At 34.4% G+C, this 21,231-nt stretch overlaps 1 protein-coding gene across 7 annotated transcripts in view; it reads right to left on the minus strand.

The window, feature by feature from the left end:
* The window catches only part of SCAPER (S-phase cyclin A associated protein in the ER), a 428,719-nt gene that overhangs the window by 319,146 nt on the left and 88,342 nt on the right, over positions 1 to 21,231 (minus strand). For 4 of the 7 annotated variants that reach the window (XR_014810514.1, XM_021099014.2, XM_084968700.1 and 1 more), the window contains 3 exons: positions 11,736 to 11,998; positions 6,317 to 6,535; positions 530 to 700 (listed from right to left, as the gene is read on the minus strand). Coding sequence is in view for 6 of the 7 variants with exons in the window: in XM_021099014.2 (XP_020954673.1) it covers positions 530 to 700; positions 6,317 to 6,535; positions 11,736 to 11,998 (653 nt within the window). In the remaining variant the exon portion in view is untranslated. Of the gene's footprint in view, positions 1 to 529; positions 701 to 6,298; positions 6,536 to 11,735; positions 11,999 to 21,231 lie in introns of all 7 variants that reach the window. The other 3 variants (XM_021099012.2, XM_021099013.2, XM_021099015.2) reach the window with 1 other exon arrangement.

Below are 21,231 nucleotides of genomic sequence, written 5' to 3' on the forward strand. Positions count from 1 at the left end.
AGCAACATGGATGGAACTAGAGAATCTCATCCTGAGTGAAATGAGCCAGAAAGACAAAGACAAATACCATATGATATCACTTATAACTGGAATCTAATATCCAGCACAAATGAACCTTTCCTCAGAAAAGAAAATCATGGACTCGGAGAAGAGACTTGTGGCTGCCTGATGGGAGGGGGAGGGAGTGGGAGGGATCGGGAGCTTGGGCTTATCAGACACAACCTAGAATAGATTTACAAGGAGATCCTGCTGAATAGCATTGAGAACTTTGTCTAGATACTCATGTTGCAACAGAAGAAAGGGTCGGGGAAAAACTGTAATTGTAATGTATACATGTAAGGATAACCTGACCCCCTTGCTGTACAGTGAGAAAATAAAATTATAAAAAATATATATATATAAAAAATATATTAAAAAAAAAATAATTCTCTACCCTGAAAAAAATAAAAATAAAAAGACTTGTTATTTTTATTATTAAAAAGACATACCAGTCTCAATCACATAGAGAATAAAAATTCTAAAAGCTCACAGAAAAATCACTGTCATTGTCAGTTTCAATGTTGATATCGTTATTTTCTTCAGCCTCAATTTCTCTAGTTAACTGTTCCTCTTCAGCAATTGCACTAGCAATGGCTTCTTCATTGGCCTTTTCTAGACGATCTGCTAACTCTTCTTTTTTAGCAAGAACTTCCGCCATAGACTGTAAAATTAAAAACAAAACAAAACAAAAGAATCATCAGTTGACTAGAAAGTTATAAACAAAGTCATTTCTTTATGTTCTAATAAAAATACCACTGATCTAGAATTATAAAACTTGGGATCCATTTGCATGACTTAGAAATTTCCTAAAAGCAAGAGCCTATTTTCCATTCCATAAAATAGTACAATAATCCATGACTTACCTTCCTTACCAGACTGCTGTGTATGATAAACTGTGAATTTATATAAATAATGGGTATTGCTATTAATGATAAAGTGTGAACTTCATTTGTGCACCAAAATTTAAAACAGTTATAGATAAAATATGTCAAAAAACAAAGAAAAACATCATATTTTTAAGGAACATTAAAAAAAAGTATGCTGTAATGGTGATGATACATATATACCAAATTTAAAATTATTATTATTATTATTATTTGTCTTTTTGCCTTTTCTAGGGCCACTTCCCAAGGCATATGGAGGTTCCCAGACTGGGGTCTAATCGGAGCTATAGCCGCTGGCCTACACCACAGCTTCAGCACTGCGGGATCCAAGCCGCATCTGCAACCTACACCCCAGCTCATGTCAACGCCGGATCCTTAGCCCACTGAGCAAGGCCAGGGATCGAACCCGCAACCTTATGGTTCCTAGTCGGATTCGTTAACCACAACGGGAACTGCATTTTTTTTTTTTGTAAAATTATGCATTAGAAGTATATATTGGGAGTTCCCGTCGTGGCGCAGCAGAAACCAATCTGACTAGGAACCATGAGGTTGTGGGTTCTATCCCTGGCCTCGCTCACTGGGTTAAGGATCTGGCATTGATGTGAGCTGTGGTGTAGGTCACAGATGTGGCTCTGATCTGGTGTGGCTATGGCTGGCAGCTGTAGCTCCGACTCGACCCCTAGCCTGGAAACCTCCAAATGCCACGGGTACAGCCCTAAAAAGCAAAAAAAAAAAAAAAAAAAAAAAAGTATGTATTAAAGGTATGTAATACAAATAATATCCATGAGAATCATTAATAAATATCAGAAGCTAAATATGTATACTATAAACCTTAAAGCAAACAAAAAATAACAAAGATTTATGACTACTAAGCCAATGAAGGAAATAAATTATAAAATATAATTAATCCAAAAGAGGAGAGAAAAAGAAAAAAAGGGAGTGAAGAAAAATGGGTCAAGAAGTAAGATGGCATATTTAAAAGAACCATATAAATAATCACATTACATGGAAAAAGTCTAAAGATGTCAATTAATAGAGATGTCAAATTGGATAAAAAGACCCAAACCACATGTGGGCCACAAGAAACTTAATTTAAATATGAGACTATAAATAGATAACAAATAAAAGAGCTACCATACTGACACTAATCCCAAAAAAAACTAAAGTATTAATATCAGACTTTCAGATTGTTTTCAAATTATTTTCAGAGCAAAAAAATATGATGAGGGATAAATAAGGTCATTTCATAATGATAAAAGAGTTAATTGATCAAGAAGATAATCCTAAACTTTTATGAACTTAATGCCAGATCTTCAAAACAAAAAAAGCAAAAGCTGATAGAATTGCAAAAGAAAATAAACTTAATGGGAATGTAAAATGGTGCAGGCACTCTGGAAAAGAGTCTGATAGTTTCTCACAAAGGTTAAACATAAAATTACCATGACTCAATAATCCCACTTTTAGATGTATACCCAGGAGAAATGGATATACCCAGGTAAACCTGTACACAAGTATTTAAAGCAGCATTATTCATAAATGCCAAAAAGTAGAGAAAACCTAAAAGTCCATCAACTGATGAATGGACTAAATGTGGTATATTCCACCACATTTTCCAAACAATAGAATATTATTTGGGCCTAAAAAGGAATGAAATACTCATACAGGCTAAAACAAAACATGAAGGAACCTTAAACAACATGCTGAGTGAAAGATACAAGCCACAAAGACTACATGTTGTATTTCACTTCTATGAAATGTCCAGTACAGGCAAATCTATAGAGACAAAAGGCAGCTTAGTGGTTGTATAAGACTGGAGGTGTGGGGTGAAAGGCAGTGACTGCTAATGGGTATTGGTTTTCTTTTTATAGTGATGAAAGTATCCTGAAATGAATTACGGTGATGTTTACACAACTGTGAATATACTAAAAAATACTGAATGGATAAATTGTACATTATATAAATTATATTGTGATAAAGTTGGTTTTAAAAAAGTAGTTCCACAGATATATGCAGGGATTTTAATACCCCTCTCTCAGTTGACAGAACATGCACAGAAAATTGGCAAAGGAGGCATGAACGATATCAACAAAACTGATCTACGTATCTTCCCCAGAGAAATAAAAACATATGTTCAAAACAAAGAAAAATGTTCACAGTGCCATATTCATAACAGAGAAACCACAAACAACTCAAATATCTGTCAGCAACTGAATGGATGAATACATTGTGATACATTCATACAACAGAGTACTTGAAAGACAATAAAAAGAACTATTATTATACACAACTACATGGCTGAATCTCAAAGTAATTATACTGAGAAGCTCCCCCATGGCTCAGTGGATTAAAAATCCAGTGTTGTCATTGCTGCGGCTCAGGTCTCTGCTGTGGCACAGGCTCAATTCTTAGTCTGGGAACTTCCACATGCTGCAGTTATGGCCAAAAAATAATAATAATTATTATACTTAGAGAAAGATGCTTAACAAAAACTACATTATCCCATTTACAAAAAGTTCAGAAAATGCCCATTAGTATATAGTGACAGCAGAATAGTGATAACCTAGGAAGAGAAATGGGGAAGAACAGAAAGGAGGAATTACAAAGGAAAATGTGAAAACTTTGGAGGCAATAGATACTTTCATTATCTTGATCACAGTGATGATTTCATAGGTATAAGCACATGCCAAAATTTATTAATTTGTATGTTTGAGATAAGTGAAGTTTACTGAAAATCAGTAACACCTCAGTAAAGGTATTAAAAACGCAAGTGCTCAAGCTCCATCTTGTTACTGAATTGGTCTGGAGTGGAGGCTCAGTACTGGTGTCTTTTTAAAACTTCCCTTTCCTACTTTATCTCCTCTCTCCATACCCTGGCCCCTCAAAACATAAAAGATTGTCCCTGGGGAAGAGGGTGAGGTAGAGATTAGACCAGAGACTATTTCTTTGCAGATTTCTCCACTGTAAAGTCTAGAATATTATAGAAACTGATTTGTTAAGGTGCCACACAAATCTCACAGCTAACAATAATTTAAAAATCAAACTGGAGTTCCTTTTGTGGTGCAGGGGAAACAAATCCAACTAGTATCCATGAGGATGCGGGTTTGATCCCTGGCCTGCCTCATTTGGTTAAGGATCTGGTGTTGCCATGAGCTGTGCTGTAAGTGGCAGATGTGGCTCAGATTCCAGCATTGTTGTGGCTGTGGCGTAGGCTGGCGGCTGTAGCTCCAATTCAACCTCCAGCCTGGGAACCTCCATACATGGTGGGTGCAGCCCTAAAAAAAAGCAACAACAACAACAACAAAAAAAATCAAACTATTCAAGTTGAATATATTTAACTTTACAGAAAGTAAGTTCTCACATGAGCCTATGTGCTTCTCAACTTTGTCTTGCCCAGAGAACATTTCTGTTTTGTCTCTGAAAACCTAAAAAGATTTTAACAGTAACAGAGCCTACGGATGAAATAATGATTCAATACAACTTCCATTACTTTCACATTGTGAAATTCAAATAAATATCTGCATACATCATCATTTTAAAAATTTCTAAATTTTCATTAAAATTTGGAATATCAGTAAATCTAAATAAATAGATCCAAGGTAGCTAGGATTTCTATCAGCACATTTTTACAATGTTGGCAAAAGTAGACCTTAAACATAAAGTTTCTCACAGTAAGTTTTTGCTTAGATTTCTATTAAATAAGAAAACTAATTTTTTTTTTTTTTACTTTAACCATCTATGTGACAATACTATATCAAGGGGAAAAAAGAAAACAGTTTTCTCATTATTGTAGCAATTCTCTATAACCCTCCACTTAGAACCTAAACAATGAGGGGCTTACCTAGAGCAACCCATAGAAGTATCTCTGCCAAGACAAATAAACAAATTTTTTTAAAAAATCTTTAGTTAAAATTCCTCTAAAACCTCTGATATACTAATACTCCTATCTAAAGCAGAATTTATTCTCTTTTAAATATGTAACGTTTGCTCTCACAATAACCAAGGTTTTTTAATATTCTACCAAAGCTTATTTTGCATATGTGATCAAAATTAAAACAATGAAGGCGGGAGAGTGGGATAGAGTGGGAGTCTGAGGTTAGTAGTTACAAACTATTACATTTAGAAAGGGTAAGCAATGAGGTCCTACTGTATAGCACAGAGAACTATATCCAGTCTCTTGGGATAGACCACGATGGAATGTATATATATGTATGACTATGTCACTTAGCTGTACAGCAGAAAATCAACTATAAGTTGAATCAAACTTTAAATAATGAAAACAAATTAAATGATGACAAGATTTTTTAATTATTTTATGCTTAAGTGTAAGATCTTTTTCCTCTTCTGAAATTTGATTCTCACAAAATCAATATGCAAAATAAATAATTTAATTATGATTTCTATCTATGAAAAAATATATAAACATAAACAATTTCTACCCCATACATTAAACCCAACTACTTATTTGGCCATAATTACGTTTAACCTTAAAAACATTCACACTAAAATATCTGAGTTAAAAAACAAACTGATCTTTATTTCTTTATAAAGGAATCTAAATATTTGTTTTTCTTATTATAACTTATTTTTCCCTTAATCCATATCAAGTTACAACTACATCTAATATTATTCTCTAAGATGAATAATTTGGCCTAAACCATCAGTTGATAGCATCTTTCAGCATGATAAGGCATTAAGTTTAAAAAGAAATTATAGTATATGGTGGCCATTTAAAAACTAAAATTTGAATAATTTTCCTCAACATTTTAGATGCACCTACTCCTTCTGAAAGTTAGTTTCCTATTTCTCTTGAAAGTTACTTTTTAGACAAAGCCAGCATGACCTATTCTGGATTATCCTCAGGCCAAGTATCTTAATACTAAAATGAGAAAGAGAAAAACATGAGCAGAATTAAGCAGTCACCCAAAAACACAAATCTATAAATAATTTCGAGTCAGTGTATTTTTAAAGATTCTGTAATAGATACATTAAACAAATTTCATCTTAAAGACTAACTCCAAGTAAATGACAGTAATTGTCTACTCTGTTACAAGAATTTTAAAAACTAAGTCCATTAGGCACCATTTCCCATGCATAGAAAATATTGGTATAGCTTCTTAACGCTAAAGAACATTTGATCAAATCACATACAAAGCAAATTATTTTTGAGCAAGTTATTTAACTCTCACAGTTTCAGTTCCTTCTTTTACAAAATAAGAAAAATCTTAACCATATCAAAGAGTTGTAATATTAAAATGAAATATATTAAATGCTATGTTAAAAAGCACTTTGTCAAATATAGAGAAATATATGATTTTTTAATTATTAGGGTTTATGCCTCTTTCATATATTTACTCAGAATTCTAAGTTGTTCTTACCAAGTTAGCAGCACTCACATTTGAAATATCTGAAGGATCCATTTCATTTTCTATTCTTACGTTCTCTGCTAAAAATTTATCTTCATTTGCTTGCAAAGAAGGGGTGTCAGTTTGCTGAGTAATTGAAACACACTCTGTATTGATGTGAACAGGAGGTATTTCAGAAGTTTGCCCAGAACTGTCTTGGAAGAAACTACTGCCAGAGTTCTTGACATCATCCAATGCACTTACTGTAAACTAACAAAATATATTATAGAATGAATTAGAGATAACAAAAAATATTCACCAACTATTTCACTCCAGAAAAGCTGATTTTGCTTAACCTTATCAACTGTAAGGTTGTAGCTTGGCTGGCTGACAGATGATTTACTCATTTTTTTGCATGTTCCAAGTGTTAGAAAAGAAACCATTAAGCAGCCACAAATTTCATTTGCTAATCTATTGTTTAGGACACTGTCTGAAGTACTTAAAGAAATTAAGCAATATATATAGCAATTAGCTTTACTTTGTTAGGTTGATTCCTGGGAGTATTCTCACAAAAGAAATCTAGTCATAAGTGTAATACTCTGTCTTATATTCAAATAAGTAAAGGTATTTACATGGTTTTTATGAAGACTAATATCAAATGAAGGCACTTTTCACCAAAATACATACTTCAAGGGCATTTTACTCAAAAACATTAAACTTGCTCTCTTTAGATAACATTAATACAACTTTAAAGTATCTTTCATGTAGACCCACATAGCACACAATACAAATACTAAGATCTAAAAGAGAAGTACACCATAAAAAGTATAGTATATCTTAGCACGCATCCTTAGCCAATTCATATTCTTCAGAATTCAAGAGACTCTCCATTCCCCCTTAGAAATATTTAACACATAACCAAGAAAAACATGAAAACCATCTAAAACAAATACAACTTTTGTTTGTGCAAATGTATATTCACTTATTAAAAGCTTTCTAGTTTATTGAATAGGAACAAGCCTTTATGTTCACTTTCTAACAGAGTACAGAAAGAATGGCACTATGTTTTCCAGTTGGAGTAATGAACTCCAAGGAGAAAAACTAAAATCTAAAATTGTGAATTTAAAACTCACTCACACCACTATTTAAATAAACTACTTGAACAAACATGAGATAAACACTGCAGTGGCCAAAAAAATCCCAGTTTGATACATTATTTATACAAATATTAAACTTGGCCAAGTCTTATAAACTACTTCAAAAATTCTACTATTGGTTAGAACTTTAAAGTGTCCCAAAGTGTTGATTTTAACATAAGCATTATTCAAATTGCATCACAATGTTTATACTGCTATCAACATTATCCATGTATCAGTCACCATGGTTTATAATCTTCTTGGCAATATTTATATTAGCATTACTGATCTTTACAATATAGTCAACCCTGTTTATTAAAAAATCAATATCAATTTAAATTAAAAAATCAAAGCTAAACTATAAAGTAATGTTGAAAAATAAAGAAATATGCTTATTTCATTTTCAGAATGACAATGGAGAAAACAATTATTAATATTAGTTGGCCATCATCATTAGTGAACTTTCATACTAAAATAAAAGTAATTACACAAAAGTTCTATGTGTAGATTATTTCTGAAATCTCAAAATCAGATGTTTATTCATTATACAAACCAGTATAATTTTTTTTTGTCTTTTGTCCTTTTTAGGGTTTCACCTGTGGCATATGGAGGTTCCCAGGCTAGGGGTCGAATCAGAGCTACAGCTGCCAACCTAAGCTACAGCCACAGCAACGCAGGATCCGAGCAGTGTCTGCGACCTACACCACAGCTCACGGTAATGCCCAATCCCTAACCCACTGTGCGAGGTCAGGGATCAAACCCACGTCTTCATGGATCCTAGTCAGGTTCGTTAACCACTGAGCCACGTCAGGAACTCCATAAACAAGTATAATTTTAATACCGTTAAACTTTCCAGTTAAAATACATGTTAGGAAAAAAACCAAATGTTGGTTGGTTAAGTGATGTAAAAAGTGGTTTCTTCATCAAATTTACCTACACTTAAATGTTTCTTAAAGTTTCATCCAAAAGCTATGTACTGATTATTTCCTATGTGTCTGGGACTCTGTTCCATATTGTGGGAAATTAAAAGCCATAATAAGCTACTTCTATAGCAAGAAGCTTTCAATCTCATATGGGCATAAAACATACATACAGTAATGAGTTATAAAACATCAGGAATAATGTAGGATTAAGAGCCATTATTACCATTAAGTTAAAAAAAAAAAACATGAAAGTTGAGTACAGTTAATATCCTACAGGTAAAAGGAGAGAATTTTAAAATGCAGATACTATTCTAGATTGAGAAATACTATCACTATATCACAACTTTTTTTACATAGTCCCTGTACCATTTCAACGAATATCTCTCATATTTCCTTAGTCATTTTAAACTATACTATTTGAACATAAATCTTACTGTAAATAAATATCTTTAAAAATTCATTCCTTTACCAAATAAGTAAATTCCAAATGGATTAAGAGAAGGAGTACTAGGAAAATTAACTTTAAAGAATAATTTTAGGAGTTCCTATTATATGGCTCAGTGGGTTAAAAACCTGACGAGGGTTTGATTCCTGGCCTCACTCAGTGGATTAAGGATCTGGCGTTGCAGATGCAGCTTGATCTGGTGTTTCCATGGCTGTGGCACAGGCCTGGAGGTGCAGTTCCAATTTAACACCTGGCCTGGGAACTTCCACAAATAAATGATAACACAGTATTTGTCTTTTTCTCTCTGGCTTACTTCACTTAGTATGAGAGTCTCTAGTTCCATCCATGTTGCTACAAATGGCATTAGTTTGTCTTTTCTTATGGCTGAGTAATATTCCATTGTATATGTATGTACCATATCTTCTTAATCCATTCATCTGTTGATGGACATTTAGGTTTCCATGTCTTGGCTATTGTGAACAGAGTTGCAATCAACACAGTGGTGCATGTATCTTTTCCAATGAAAGTGTTGTCAGGATATATGCCCAGCAGTGGAATTGCTGGATCATATGGTAGCTCTATATTTAGGGCTCTATATTTAGGGTTTTCTTAGGAACTTCCATACTGTTTTCCATAGTGGTTGTGCCAATTTACATTCCTACCAACAGTGGAAGAGGGTACCTTTGACACCCTCTCCAGCATTTGTTATTTGTTGACTTGTTAATGATGGCCACTCTGACTGGTGTGAGGTGGTACCTCATTGTTTTGATCCGCCTTTCTTTAATAATTAGTGATACGGAGCATTTTTCATATGCCCATTGGCCATCCATATGTCTTCTATGGATAAATGTCTATTTAGGTCTTCTGCCCATTTTTCAGTTGGGTTGTTTGTTGTTGTTGTTGAGTTGCATGAGTTGTCTGTATATTTTGGAGATTAGGCCCTTGTCTGCTGCATTGTTGGCAAGGATTTTGTCCCATTCTATGGGTTGTCTTTTCATTTTTTTAATGGTTTCATTTGCTATGTAAAAACTTTTGAGCTTGATTAGCTCCCATTGGTTTATTTCTGTCTTTGTTATCATTATTCTAGGAGGTGGTAAAACAAGATGCTGCCATGATTTATGTCAAAGAACATTCTGCCTATGCTTTCCTCTAGAAGTTTTATAGTATCTGGCCTTATATTTAGATCTTTAATCCATCTGGGTTTTGTATATGGTGTTAGATGGTGTTCTACTTTCATTCTTTTACATGTAGCCTTCCAGTTTTCTTAGCACAATTTACTGAAGAGATTATCTTTCTTCCACTGTATGTTCTGTCCTCCTTTGTGATAGATTAGTTGACCACAGGTACTTGCTTTATTTCTGGGTTTTTTACCCTGTTCCATTGTTCTATATTTCTGTTTTGTGTCAGTACCATATTGTTTTAATGACTCTAGCTTTGTAGTATTGTCTAGTCAAGAAGTTTGATTCCTCCATTTTTGTTTCTCTTTTTCAATATTGCTTTGGCTATTTGGGGTCTCTTGTGTTCCCATACAAATGTTATAATACTCTGTTCTAGTTCTGTGAAGAATGTCTTTGGTAATTTGCTAGAGATTGCTTTGAATCTGTAGATTGCCTTGGGTAGTACAGTAATTGTGACAATATTGATTCTTCCAATCCAAGATCATGGTATATCTTCCTATCTTCCATCTATTTGTCTACCTTTGATTTCTTTCATCAACATTTTATAGTTTTCAGAGTATAAGTCTTTTGCCTCTTTAAATAGGTTTATTCCTAGGTATTTTACTCTTTTTAGGCAATTGCAAATGGGATGGTTTTCCTGATTCCCCTTTCAGACCTTTCATTATTAATATATAGAAATGCAATTGATTTCTGTGCATTAATTTTGTAGCCTGCAACTTTGCCAAATTCACTGATGAGTTTAACAGTTTTCTGGTGCTGTCTTTAGGGTTTTCTAGGTAAAGTATCCTGTCATCTGCAAACAGTGATAGTTTTATTTCTTCTTTTCTAATTTGGATTCCTTTTATTTCTTTTTCTTCTCTGATGGCTGTGACTAGGACTTCCAAAACTATGTTGAATAATGGTGGTAAGAGTGCACAACCTTGTCTTGTTCCTGATCTCAGTGGAAATGTTTTCAGTTTTTCACCATTGAGAATGATGTTAGCTATGGGTTCTTCATATAATGGTTTTATTATGTTGAGATTCATCACCATTTTAAATAACACTCCAAGTGAAATAGGGAGACATCACTTTAACCAAGTAATCAAAGTTAACAACAAATGTGGGCAAATCAATATGATATGACTTTAGATGTGAGGCTAATAACAATCACTTTATTCCTATCAAAATGCATAAGCTAAATGGAATAATGAATAAACAAATTGAAGGACACTGTACAAAGAAACCTACAATGTAGTTTACAAAACATTAATATCATGAAAGATAAAGACAGGCTGAGTAACTGTCCCTGGTAAAAGATAGAAAAGAAGCAAATCTAAATATAATGTGTGATTCTAGACTGGATCATGAGTTGGGGGGGAATTCTAGAAGAAATTACTGGACAACTGGAAATTTTTAAATATGAAAACTATAAATAAGATAACAACATCATATAAAAGTCAAATTCCCAACTTTATAGTGTGGCTATGTGAAAGAGTTTCTTCGTTCTTTGGCGATACATGCTATAGCGCTTAAAGGTGTATGGTTATGATGTCTGCACATTACTCTCAAATATTTAGCATTCAATGAGTGTATAACATGGAATACAGAGGGAAAAGTAAAAATATGCCAAGTGTTAATCTATGAATATAGGAAAAGGGTATAAAAGGTTCATTATTCTATCCTTGCAACTTTTCTATAGATCTGAAATTTTTCACAATACAAAGAAAAAAATGAAGTAGAAAAATTAAGACATTCCAACAGACATCTATCCTTATAAAAAAGCAATAGAAGGATTTTCAGAATTACTACCTGAGTTCTTTCTGCAAGAGGATGATCACATGAGTGTAATGAGTCTTTGGGCCGAGATTCTATAGTATTGGAAGGTCCATCTCCAACAAATTCACCTTTTTGTATGCTTTCGTCATGTAAAAGACGTACATTTTCTTTATCACTGTCATCCTTTGACCTTAATGCTTCTGTTGCTAATGAAACTTTTGGCATCACTGCTGTTGATCGTGAACGAATAGGCCTTCCTCTCTGAACAGTTTCCCATCCTTCAGCATCTTTACGTTCTATGAAATTAAGGGGAAAAAATGAATCAAGATTTCTTTAGATGATAAAAATTCTCAAAAACCTATAAAATAAAAATTTTCCAATATAATTCCCATTAAACATAACTAATATGAAAAATTACACTAATTACTATGCCAGTTGTATTGTGCGTGCATGTCTGTATATTCTCCAATCCCTACAACTATACTGTAGGGTAGATGTAATTATCCCTATCACACAAATGATAACACTGAGATTCATTTTAAGACTGACTTAAGGCCCTATTGTCAGAAAGTGTATACTACATGCTAACACTAATCTAAGTGTGATATAGTGTGTACTATGTGCTGGCACTGTTATAAATGCTTTACACATAACTCTTTTAATCTTCACAACCCTCTAAGATCAGTACTATCAGTTCCATTTTACCAATGAGGAAACTGAGACAAATAGAGGTTAAGTAATTTACCCAGGGTCACATACCTAGTAAAGGTAAAGTAAGATCATAAGATTGTTAAATATTAACTAAAGGAAACTACAAGGATCTAGTCCAGTATTTCACCACACACATAAGGAAATGAGGGCCTATGTCCAAAGACACATAACAAAATAGCCTAAAATAAATAAGAATGCCCACTCTATTTCAAAACGGCACAATCTGAGATACATATGTACACAGTGGCAGCCACAATTTTTAAAGTTTTATAGCTCACTATAGTCTGTCAAAATTATTACAAAGACTTCTAATTCTGGCCAAGATGGAGCAGCCTCACCTTCATCTCCAGGTCCTCGTTCTTATAACTAAATGCCCTAGAAAAACATAGAAAATAAGCACAGGAAGATTTTAAAAGACGTATAGAGGAAGGCAGACTGCCTAGGGACCCTGGGATTTGAAATGCAGCACAGAAGTGAGTTCTCTGTTTCCTTAATACTTTGTAAAAGTCCCAACCCAGAAGGACCAAATGACATGAACAAAACAGGCATCAGCAAAACCTATTCTGTCAACCCAAAGGACAGAGAAAAGAATCGCCTAAGAAAATGGAAAGTCGTTTTGGCAATATTCACTCTATTCCAACCAAACAAACTTCAGTGGAAACCTCACAATCCATCGTTTCAATAGGGGTAAGCAAAGAGCTGAACTTCCACTTCCAACCTAGCAGAAGCAGATGATGGTCTAATTCCCACACCAAAACATTGTAAGCAAAGTTGAATGCTAAGCTGAGCCTCCACTTTCAAGTGGCATTAATAAGACTGAACAAGGCAGTAGGAGGTGGAGTTACTCAGTACTCCACCTTCTCCCATCCCCAGAGTTAGTAGGAAGCTGATCTTCCACATCAGTGAGAGTTAGAACTGATAGAAACTAGTCTTCCCTGCCCTAACAGCAGGGCACAATTATGAGCACAGCCTCCACCTCCATTTAGCATCAGAGACACAGTGTGAAATAGGACTAGTCAATGTTCTTTTTTTTTTCTTTGCTTTTTAGGGCTGTACCTGTAGCATTTGGGAATTCACAGGCTAGAGGTCAAATTAGAGTTGCAGCTGCTGGCCTGCACTACAGCCACAGCAATGCAGGATCCAAGCCATGTCTGTAACCTACACCACAGCTCATAGCAACTCCGGATCTTTAACCCATTGAGCATGGCCAGGGATCGAACCCACATCTTCATGGATACTAGTCAGATTTGTAACCCACTGAGCCACAATGGGAACTCCTAGGACTATTCGATATTCTGATCTCTGCTTCCCTTGTGTCAGCAGGTCCAATCTCACCAGAATCAAGGCCACAGAGCATAGTGTTAGAAGACAGATTTACTTGGCACACAGATCCCCCTTTCCCTTGCAATGTCAGCAGGGCCCAGCAGGGAGCCAAAAATCCACTCCACCCTACAGAAACAAAATGGTGTGAATCAGTCCTCCCTTCACTTTGCCTCTGCCTTGTCTCAGTGGGGCCCAACAGAAAAGTGAGCTTACACCACCAGTAAGAGTTAAGGAAGTGGAGAAAGTTGGAGAGAGAATGTAGGACTGAAAAGAGTATTTTAAAAGTATTAAAAAGTAGTTAAGGAAAGAATGATTGAAAACTTCCCAAACTTAGTCTAAGACATAAAACTATAGACTCAAGAAACTAAGAAATCCAGAAAGACAAAAAAAAAAATTCTCATTGTGGCTCAGCGGGTTAAGAACCCAAAGTAGTCTGCATGATGATGTGGGTTCTATCCCTGGCCCTGCTCAGTGGGTTAAGGATCTGGCATCACAGCAAGTTGCAGCCTAGTCTGCAGATGTGACTTGGATCCAGTGCTATAGCTGTGGCGTAGGCCTCGGCCAAAGCTCCACATTCCTAGCCTGGGAACTTCCATACCAAAAAAATAGAAAAAGAAATTTTTTTAATAAAGATAAGACAGAACATGTAATATTTTACTTTGAAATCTGCAAGGGGAAAGTATTCTTAAATTTGTTTTGTAGTTGTTTTAAATATTATTTTTATTCTTTATTACAGTATTAATCTTTACTATTTATTATATTTATAAACTTTTTATTATAAAGATTTTCAAATACACAATATAGAGAAAAGAGTATTAGGAACCCCATGCCCAATAATCCAGCTTCAATAATCATCAACATTCTGGGAGTTCCCACTGTGGCTCAGTGGTAACGAACCCAACTAGTATCCACAAGGATGCAGGTCTGATCCCTGGCCTCACTCAGTGGGTATTGCTATGAGCTGTGGCGTAGGTCACAGATGTGGCTCAGATCCAGCATTTCTGTGGCTGTGCTATAGACTGGCAGCTGCAGCTCCAATTCAGCCCCTAGCCCGGGAATTTCGATATGCCATGGGTATAGCCCTAAAAAGTCAAAAAATAAAAACAGAAAATAATCACCAACATTCTGCCACTCTTATTTTCTCTATTTCCCCTCCTCTATTGTTTTTTCTGAAATACTCTAAAGCAAATCCTAAACATATTTTACTCCTGTAGATATTCAGTATGTCTTCAATGGAATTTTTAAAAATATAACAATATCATTAAGGTAACCAACAAAATTACTAAGAATACCTTAAATCATATACTGTCTAGTCTGTATTCAATTTTCATCCATGTTTAACTCTTTAAAAACAGTACATGCTATACATTTCTGCTCTGTACTTTAAGTATCTACATAATTTTTTAAAAATTATAAAATCACACACCAAAAGAAAAATACAAGTAAATTATTAAGTTTGATAAGAGATTTCCGATTCCAGATATTTAACCGGCCTACCCGCACTGGAGCACTATGATTAAATACTTGCTATACTGACAACACACAGAAATTCCTGGGCCAGGGATCAAACCCAAGGCACAGAAGTAGCAAGACCAGATCCTTAACCACTATTAATAGTTTTTAGAGAAAAGTAACTCCCTATTAATACTTTTTAGAGGAAAACGCCCTTCTTTGAAAGCTTCTTTATAGAAAGAAATACTGCTTAAAACTTAGGCCGTTAATAACCCATTAACCAATAAAATGGCCAACACAAACACTATTATGCAAGTTTTTTAAAAATTTGAAATAACTGAAGTCAAAAGAGGAGTATATCAAAACATAAAGTATAACATAGGTCTATTAGACAGTAATAAATTAGTTATAAATTATATTTTAAAGAATCTTCTGTAAAAACTATATTGAAAAATTGTTCACATATTGAAGGATGTTTGCAGAGAACAGTAAATCGTGCATGTAAACTGTCAAAGAACTTCTAAAATACCTAAAATAATTGTGTAAGTGTGCAAAATTCAAAAAATTATAATTCGTATCACACCTATTACACTTTAGAATCTGAGTAATTTTTAAATTTTCACTAATGTCATTAATAAAATAGCACTAAATTTGAGTCATTAATAACTGAAAAGCAATGGAATAATCCCAATCGACCTGCGATCTGTTATGATTTGAGTTTATCAATGATATAATTCACTAATATTCTGTTCAATGTTCAAGAAAAAATATTGCTTTATTATAATATCCCTTTTAGGTTTTGATATGAAAGTTATGGTGGCATCATAGAATGATCTTTTATTTTCAGGAACAGTTTCTATAAGATTGATGTTATCTCTACATAAAATGTTTGGAAGAATTCATAGGTGAAACCATCTTGACCTGAAGTCTTCTTTATGGAAAAATGTTTAATTATTAATTCATATTTTTAAATACTCATAAGTTCCTTCAAGTTTTTGTAATTCTTGCAAATCAAGTTTTGTTACATCATGTTTTTTAAGTTATCTGTCAATGTCTTCTAGGTTTCTAAATTTAGTTTATAATACTGTTCATAATTTCCTTTTAAATATCTGTGGGATCTCCACCAATGTCTCTGCTTCATTCCTGGTACTATGCCTTGTCTCTTCTTCTTGGTAAGTATTATTGGAAGTCTGCTAATTTTTTTGAATTGAAAAGTAGTTGATTTACAATGCTGTTAATTTATGCTGTACAGCAAAGTAATTCAGTTATACATATACATACATTTTAATATTCTTTCCCGCTACATATAATCATGAAATATTGAATATAGTTCCCTGTGCTATATAGTGACATCTTACTATTTATCTATTTTATGTTACTACTTTGTATCCATTAATCTCAAACTCCTAATTTACCCCTTCTCCTCTTTTACTCTTTGATAACCTTAAGTTTGTTTTCAAAGTCTGTGAGTCTGCTTCTGTTTTGTAAATAAGTTAATTGCATCATATTTTAGATTCTACACATAAGTGATATCATATGATATGTCTTTCTCTGACTTACTTCACTCAGTATGATAAGCTCTAGGTCCATTCTTGTTGCTGCAAATGTCATTATTCCATTCTTTTTATGGCTGAGTAGTATTCCATTGTGTGTTTATGTGTTTGAATACACATATACGTATACACACACACACACACACACACACATATTTTCTTTATCTATTCAACTGTTGATGAATATTTAGATTGCTTCAATGTCTTAGATACCATGAAGAGTGCTGCTTTGAACATTGGAGTGTATGTATCTTTTTGAATTAGTTTTCTCCAGATTTATGGCCAGAAGTGGGATTGCAGAATCATGTGGGAACTCCGTTTTTAGTCTTTTAAGCGACCTCCATACTGTTCGCCATAGTGGCTACTCCAATTTAAATTTCCACCAACAATTTAGGTGGGTTCCCCTTTTTCCATCCCCTTTAGCATTTATGTGTAGACTCTTTAAAGATGGCCATTCTGACTGCTGCAAGGTGATGCCTCATTGAAGTTTTGATGTGCATTTCTTTCATAATTATCGATGTGGAGCATCTTTTCATGTGCCTATTGGCCAACTATATGTCTTAGGACATAGGTCTATTTAGTTCTTCTGTCCATTTTTCAGTTGGATTGTTTTCCTTTGTTGTTGAGTTACATGAGCTATTTTTATATTTTAGAAGTTAAGCCCTTGTCAGTTGCAGCACTTGCAAATATTTTCTCCTATCCTCTAGACTGTCTTTTTGTTTTTTAATAGTTTCCTTTGCTGTACAAAAGCTTATAAGTTGGATTAGGTCCCATTTGTTTATTTTTGCTTTTATTTCTAGTTGAAAGACCAACCTAAGAAAACACTGCTATGATTTGTATCAGAGAATGTTTTGACAATGTCTGCTCCTAGAAGTCTTATGGTATCCTATTTTACATTTAGGTCTTTAAACCATTTTGTGTTTGTTTTTGTATACATTGTGAGGAAGTATTCTAATTTCATCAATCTACATGCAACTGTCCAGCTTTCCCAACACCACTCTCTGAAAAGACTGTCTTTTTCCTACTATATTCTTGCTGACTTTGTTCAAGATTAACTAAACATAGGTATCCACAGGTATTCACTTCTGGGCTCTTTATTCTATTCCACTGATCCATATGTCTGCTTCTGTGTCATTACCATGCTGTTTTGATTATTGTTGCTATGTAATATTGTCTGAAGTCTGGGAGAGTTATGCCTCCTGCTTTATTCTTTATCCTCAGGATTGCTTTGGCAATCTAGGTCTTTTATGGTTCCATATAAATTTTAGGATTATTTGTCCCAGTTCTGTGAAAAATGTCATGGGTAATTTGACAGGAATCACATTAAATCTCTTGACTGTTTTGGGTAGTATGGCCATTCTAACAATATTAATCTATAAATCTGTTAATTTTATAAATCCATTTAAAGTACTACCTTTTTGCTTGTTAATTTTTTTCTATTGTCACCTACATCTCTTCTTTACATATCCTTTGAGGTTTTATTTTTTTCTAAATTCTTGAGATGGACACAGTATGGATTTTATTTACCTACTCTTTTTTGCCTTTTAGGGCTGCACCTGTGGCATATGGAAGTTCCCAGAATATAGGTCGAATTGGAGCTACAGCTACTGACCTACACTACAGCCACAGTAATGCCAGATCCAAGACGTGTCCGTGACCTACACCTCAGCTCAGAGTAATGCTGGATCCTTACCCCAAAGAGCGAGGCCAGGGATTGAACCCATGTCCTCATGGATACTAGTCAAGTTTGTTACCACTGAGCCATGACAGGAACTCTCAGAATATGGATTTCAGGTTTACTTCCTTTCTAATAGGTGTAATTGAGGCTAGATATTTTCCTCAAAGCATATCTCTACCTTAATCCCACAATACTTTTAAATGTTCATTTTCATTCCATTCACATTTTCTAATTTTCTTTGTGATTTCTTCCCTGACTTATTCAGAAATGTATTCCAAAATTCCAAAAATTTGAGAATTGTATCTTTTTATAATTAATTTCTAACTCCATTTCACTATGCTCAGACAGACAGAATGACTTCAATCATCTGAAAGTTGCTGAAACTTGTATAATGGCTCAGCATGTGTCAATTCTGCTAACCATTCTCCAGGTGTACTTAAATAGCTGTTTGGACTTACAGGCATAACAAAGTAGCCTATATCAACATTAATCTTCCTCCTGTTAAACATAACTATAAGAGCTAGGCAAAATATATAAATGAATTGTTTAAAGGCCTTGGAAAGAATAACCATTATAGGCAAGATTTGAGGAACTAAAATTTCTGAGAAAAGAAAGAGTCAACACCATGAAATCCACATACACCCTAGCATTCTCCCTAAAGACCTTTGGAATTCACAGTGAAGGAGAAGTGAGTCCGAGTAGAAACCAGCAGTACTGTCTAGTTGAAACAGATACCTAAGTTCATTGAGTCTAAAGCAACTGGGACTTCAGGGGGGAAAAATCATGGAAATGGGGGAAAATGCAAGAAAGGAAGCCAAAAAAATCTACTTTCAATCTTTCCTTAAGAAGTCTGACAACTGCTAAGCTTTGCATACACAGGGCAAGACTCCAAGGCACCTAGCACAAAACAGCAGCTGGGATGCTAATGAGCTAAGCAGAAACTGTAGCAACTGTATGGTGCTGATGAAACAAAAGCTGGAATTCAGGAATGAAATGGCCTTGGCAAACACCTCAGGTTTTCAGTTGAGACCAGAAAAGGAATAAGAAAAAACTAAAACACATCAATGTCAATAAAACCTCAAATCAAATCTTGATGGGATGGGGTATGATGCTGTTCTCTTATTATCAGAAAAAAAATTTTTTAGAAGGAACCTCTGTAACTTTTAATATACAATATTAAACATTCAATTAAACATTATGAGGCATGCTAATAAAAGAGACAAATAACTGAAAACTCCCCCAAAAATGTTTTTGAAAATGACAAGCGCAAAGGTAGTTCAGACATTTTATTTTCCAGACACAGAATTTCAAAATAGCTATAATTAATATATTCAATAAAATACAGATTAGACATAAAAAATAGAGGATTAGTGGACTAGGAGACATATCAGTAAAAAGCATCAAAAGAAAGGAAAAGAAAAAGCATTATTTGTTAGACATAGCAATTATGTCAACTTCATTAATCATGTTCGTTAGATATTGATCTTTATATGGACTATCAGTTGAGAGAGTTGTTAAAATCTCCCAATATATAGATTTTTTTCCTCTCAGTTTTTTAAGATTTCATGTTTTGAAAATGTTATGTACATATCAATTTAGAATTATTTTATCACTATTGAAATAATTAAAAAGTATCTCTCTTTAAGATGTTTTTTGGCTACTCTATTTTGTCTGTTACTAGAATAATAATGACTTTGATTTGAATAGGCTATGTATAGAATATCTTTCTCTGTCTTTTTCCTTTGATTTTTCTATGTCTTCACATTGAAGGTGTATCTCTCTTGTAAGCAGAATATAACCAGGGGTTTTTTTGTTTGTTTTTTGCTTTTTAGGGCTACACCTGCAGCATATGGACATTCCCTGGCTGGGGGTCTAACTGGAGCTACAGCTGCTGGCCTACACCACAGCCATGGCAACTTGGGATCCAGGCCACATCTACAACCTACGCCACAGCTCATGACAATGCCAGATCCTTAACCCACTGAGTAAGGCCAAGAATCAAACCCACATCCTCATGGTTACTAGTTGGGTCATTACCACTGAGCCACAACGGGAACTCCTAACTGGGCTTTTTTTAATCCAATTTTATAATCTTTGTTTTCAAAATTTAATAGACCATTTACATTTAATGTGGGGATGGTATATTTGCATTTATTTCTATCCTTGTAATTTGTTTTTGATTTGTCTCATGCTTTGCATTTCTTTTTTTCTATGTTCTTGCCTTCTTTTGGATTAATCAAAAAGATTATTAGGGAGTTCCCATTGTGGCGCAGTGGTTAACAAATCTGACTAGGAACCATGAGGTTGTGGGTTCGGTCCCTGCCCTTGCTCAGTGGGTTAACGATCCGGCGTTGCCGTGAGCTGTGGTATGGGTCACAGACGCGGCTTGGATCCCGCGCTGCTGTGGCTCTGGCGTAGGCTGGCAGCTACAGCTCCAATTAGACCCCTAGCCTGGGAACCTCCATATGCTGCGGGAGCGGCCCAAGAAATGGCAAAAAGACAAAAAAAAAAAAAAAAAAAAGATTATTAGCTGAACATTCTTTTACTCCTTGTGGTTTTCTTGAGTTTATAATACACATCCTTGACTTATGATGTCTAATACAAACGAGTACTTTTGTATGTATTAGTACTTCCCAGACAAAGCAAGAAGCTAGAAATTATAACTCCATTTATTTCTCTCTTATTTTTGGATTACTGTCATAAACTTTCACTACATATATAGGTCAAGCTCCACAAGGCATTGTTTCACACAAACACATTTAATGTGATCCAGTTGTTTACTGCTTGTTAGGCTCTTCATTTCTTCATGTAT

Source organism: Sus scrofa, chromosome 7, assembly GCF_054392235.1.
Source record: "Sus scrofa isolate SSC_HxYL_T2T_F1_AM1 chromosome 7, Sscrofa_HxYL_maternal_Yorkshire_Landrace_v2.0, whole genome shotgun sequence".
NCBI classification, from domain to species: Eukaryota; Metazoa; Chordata; class Mammalia; order Artiodactyla; family Suidae; genus Sus; species Sus scrofa.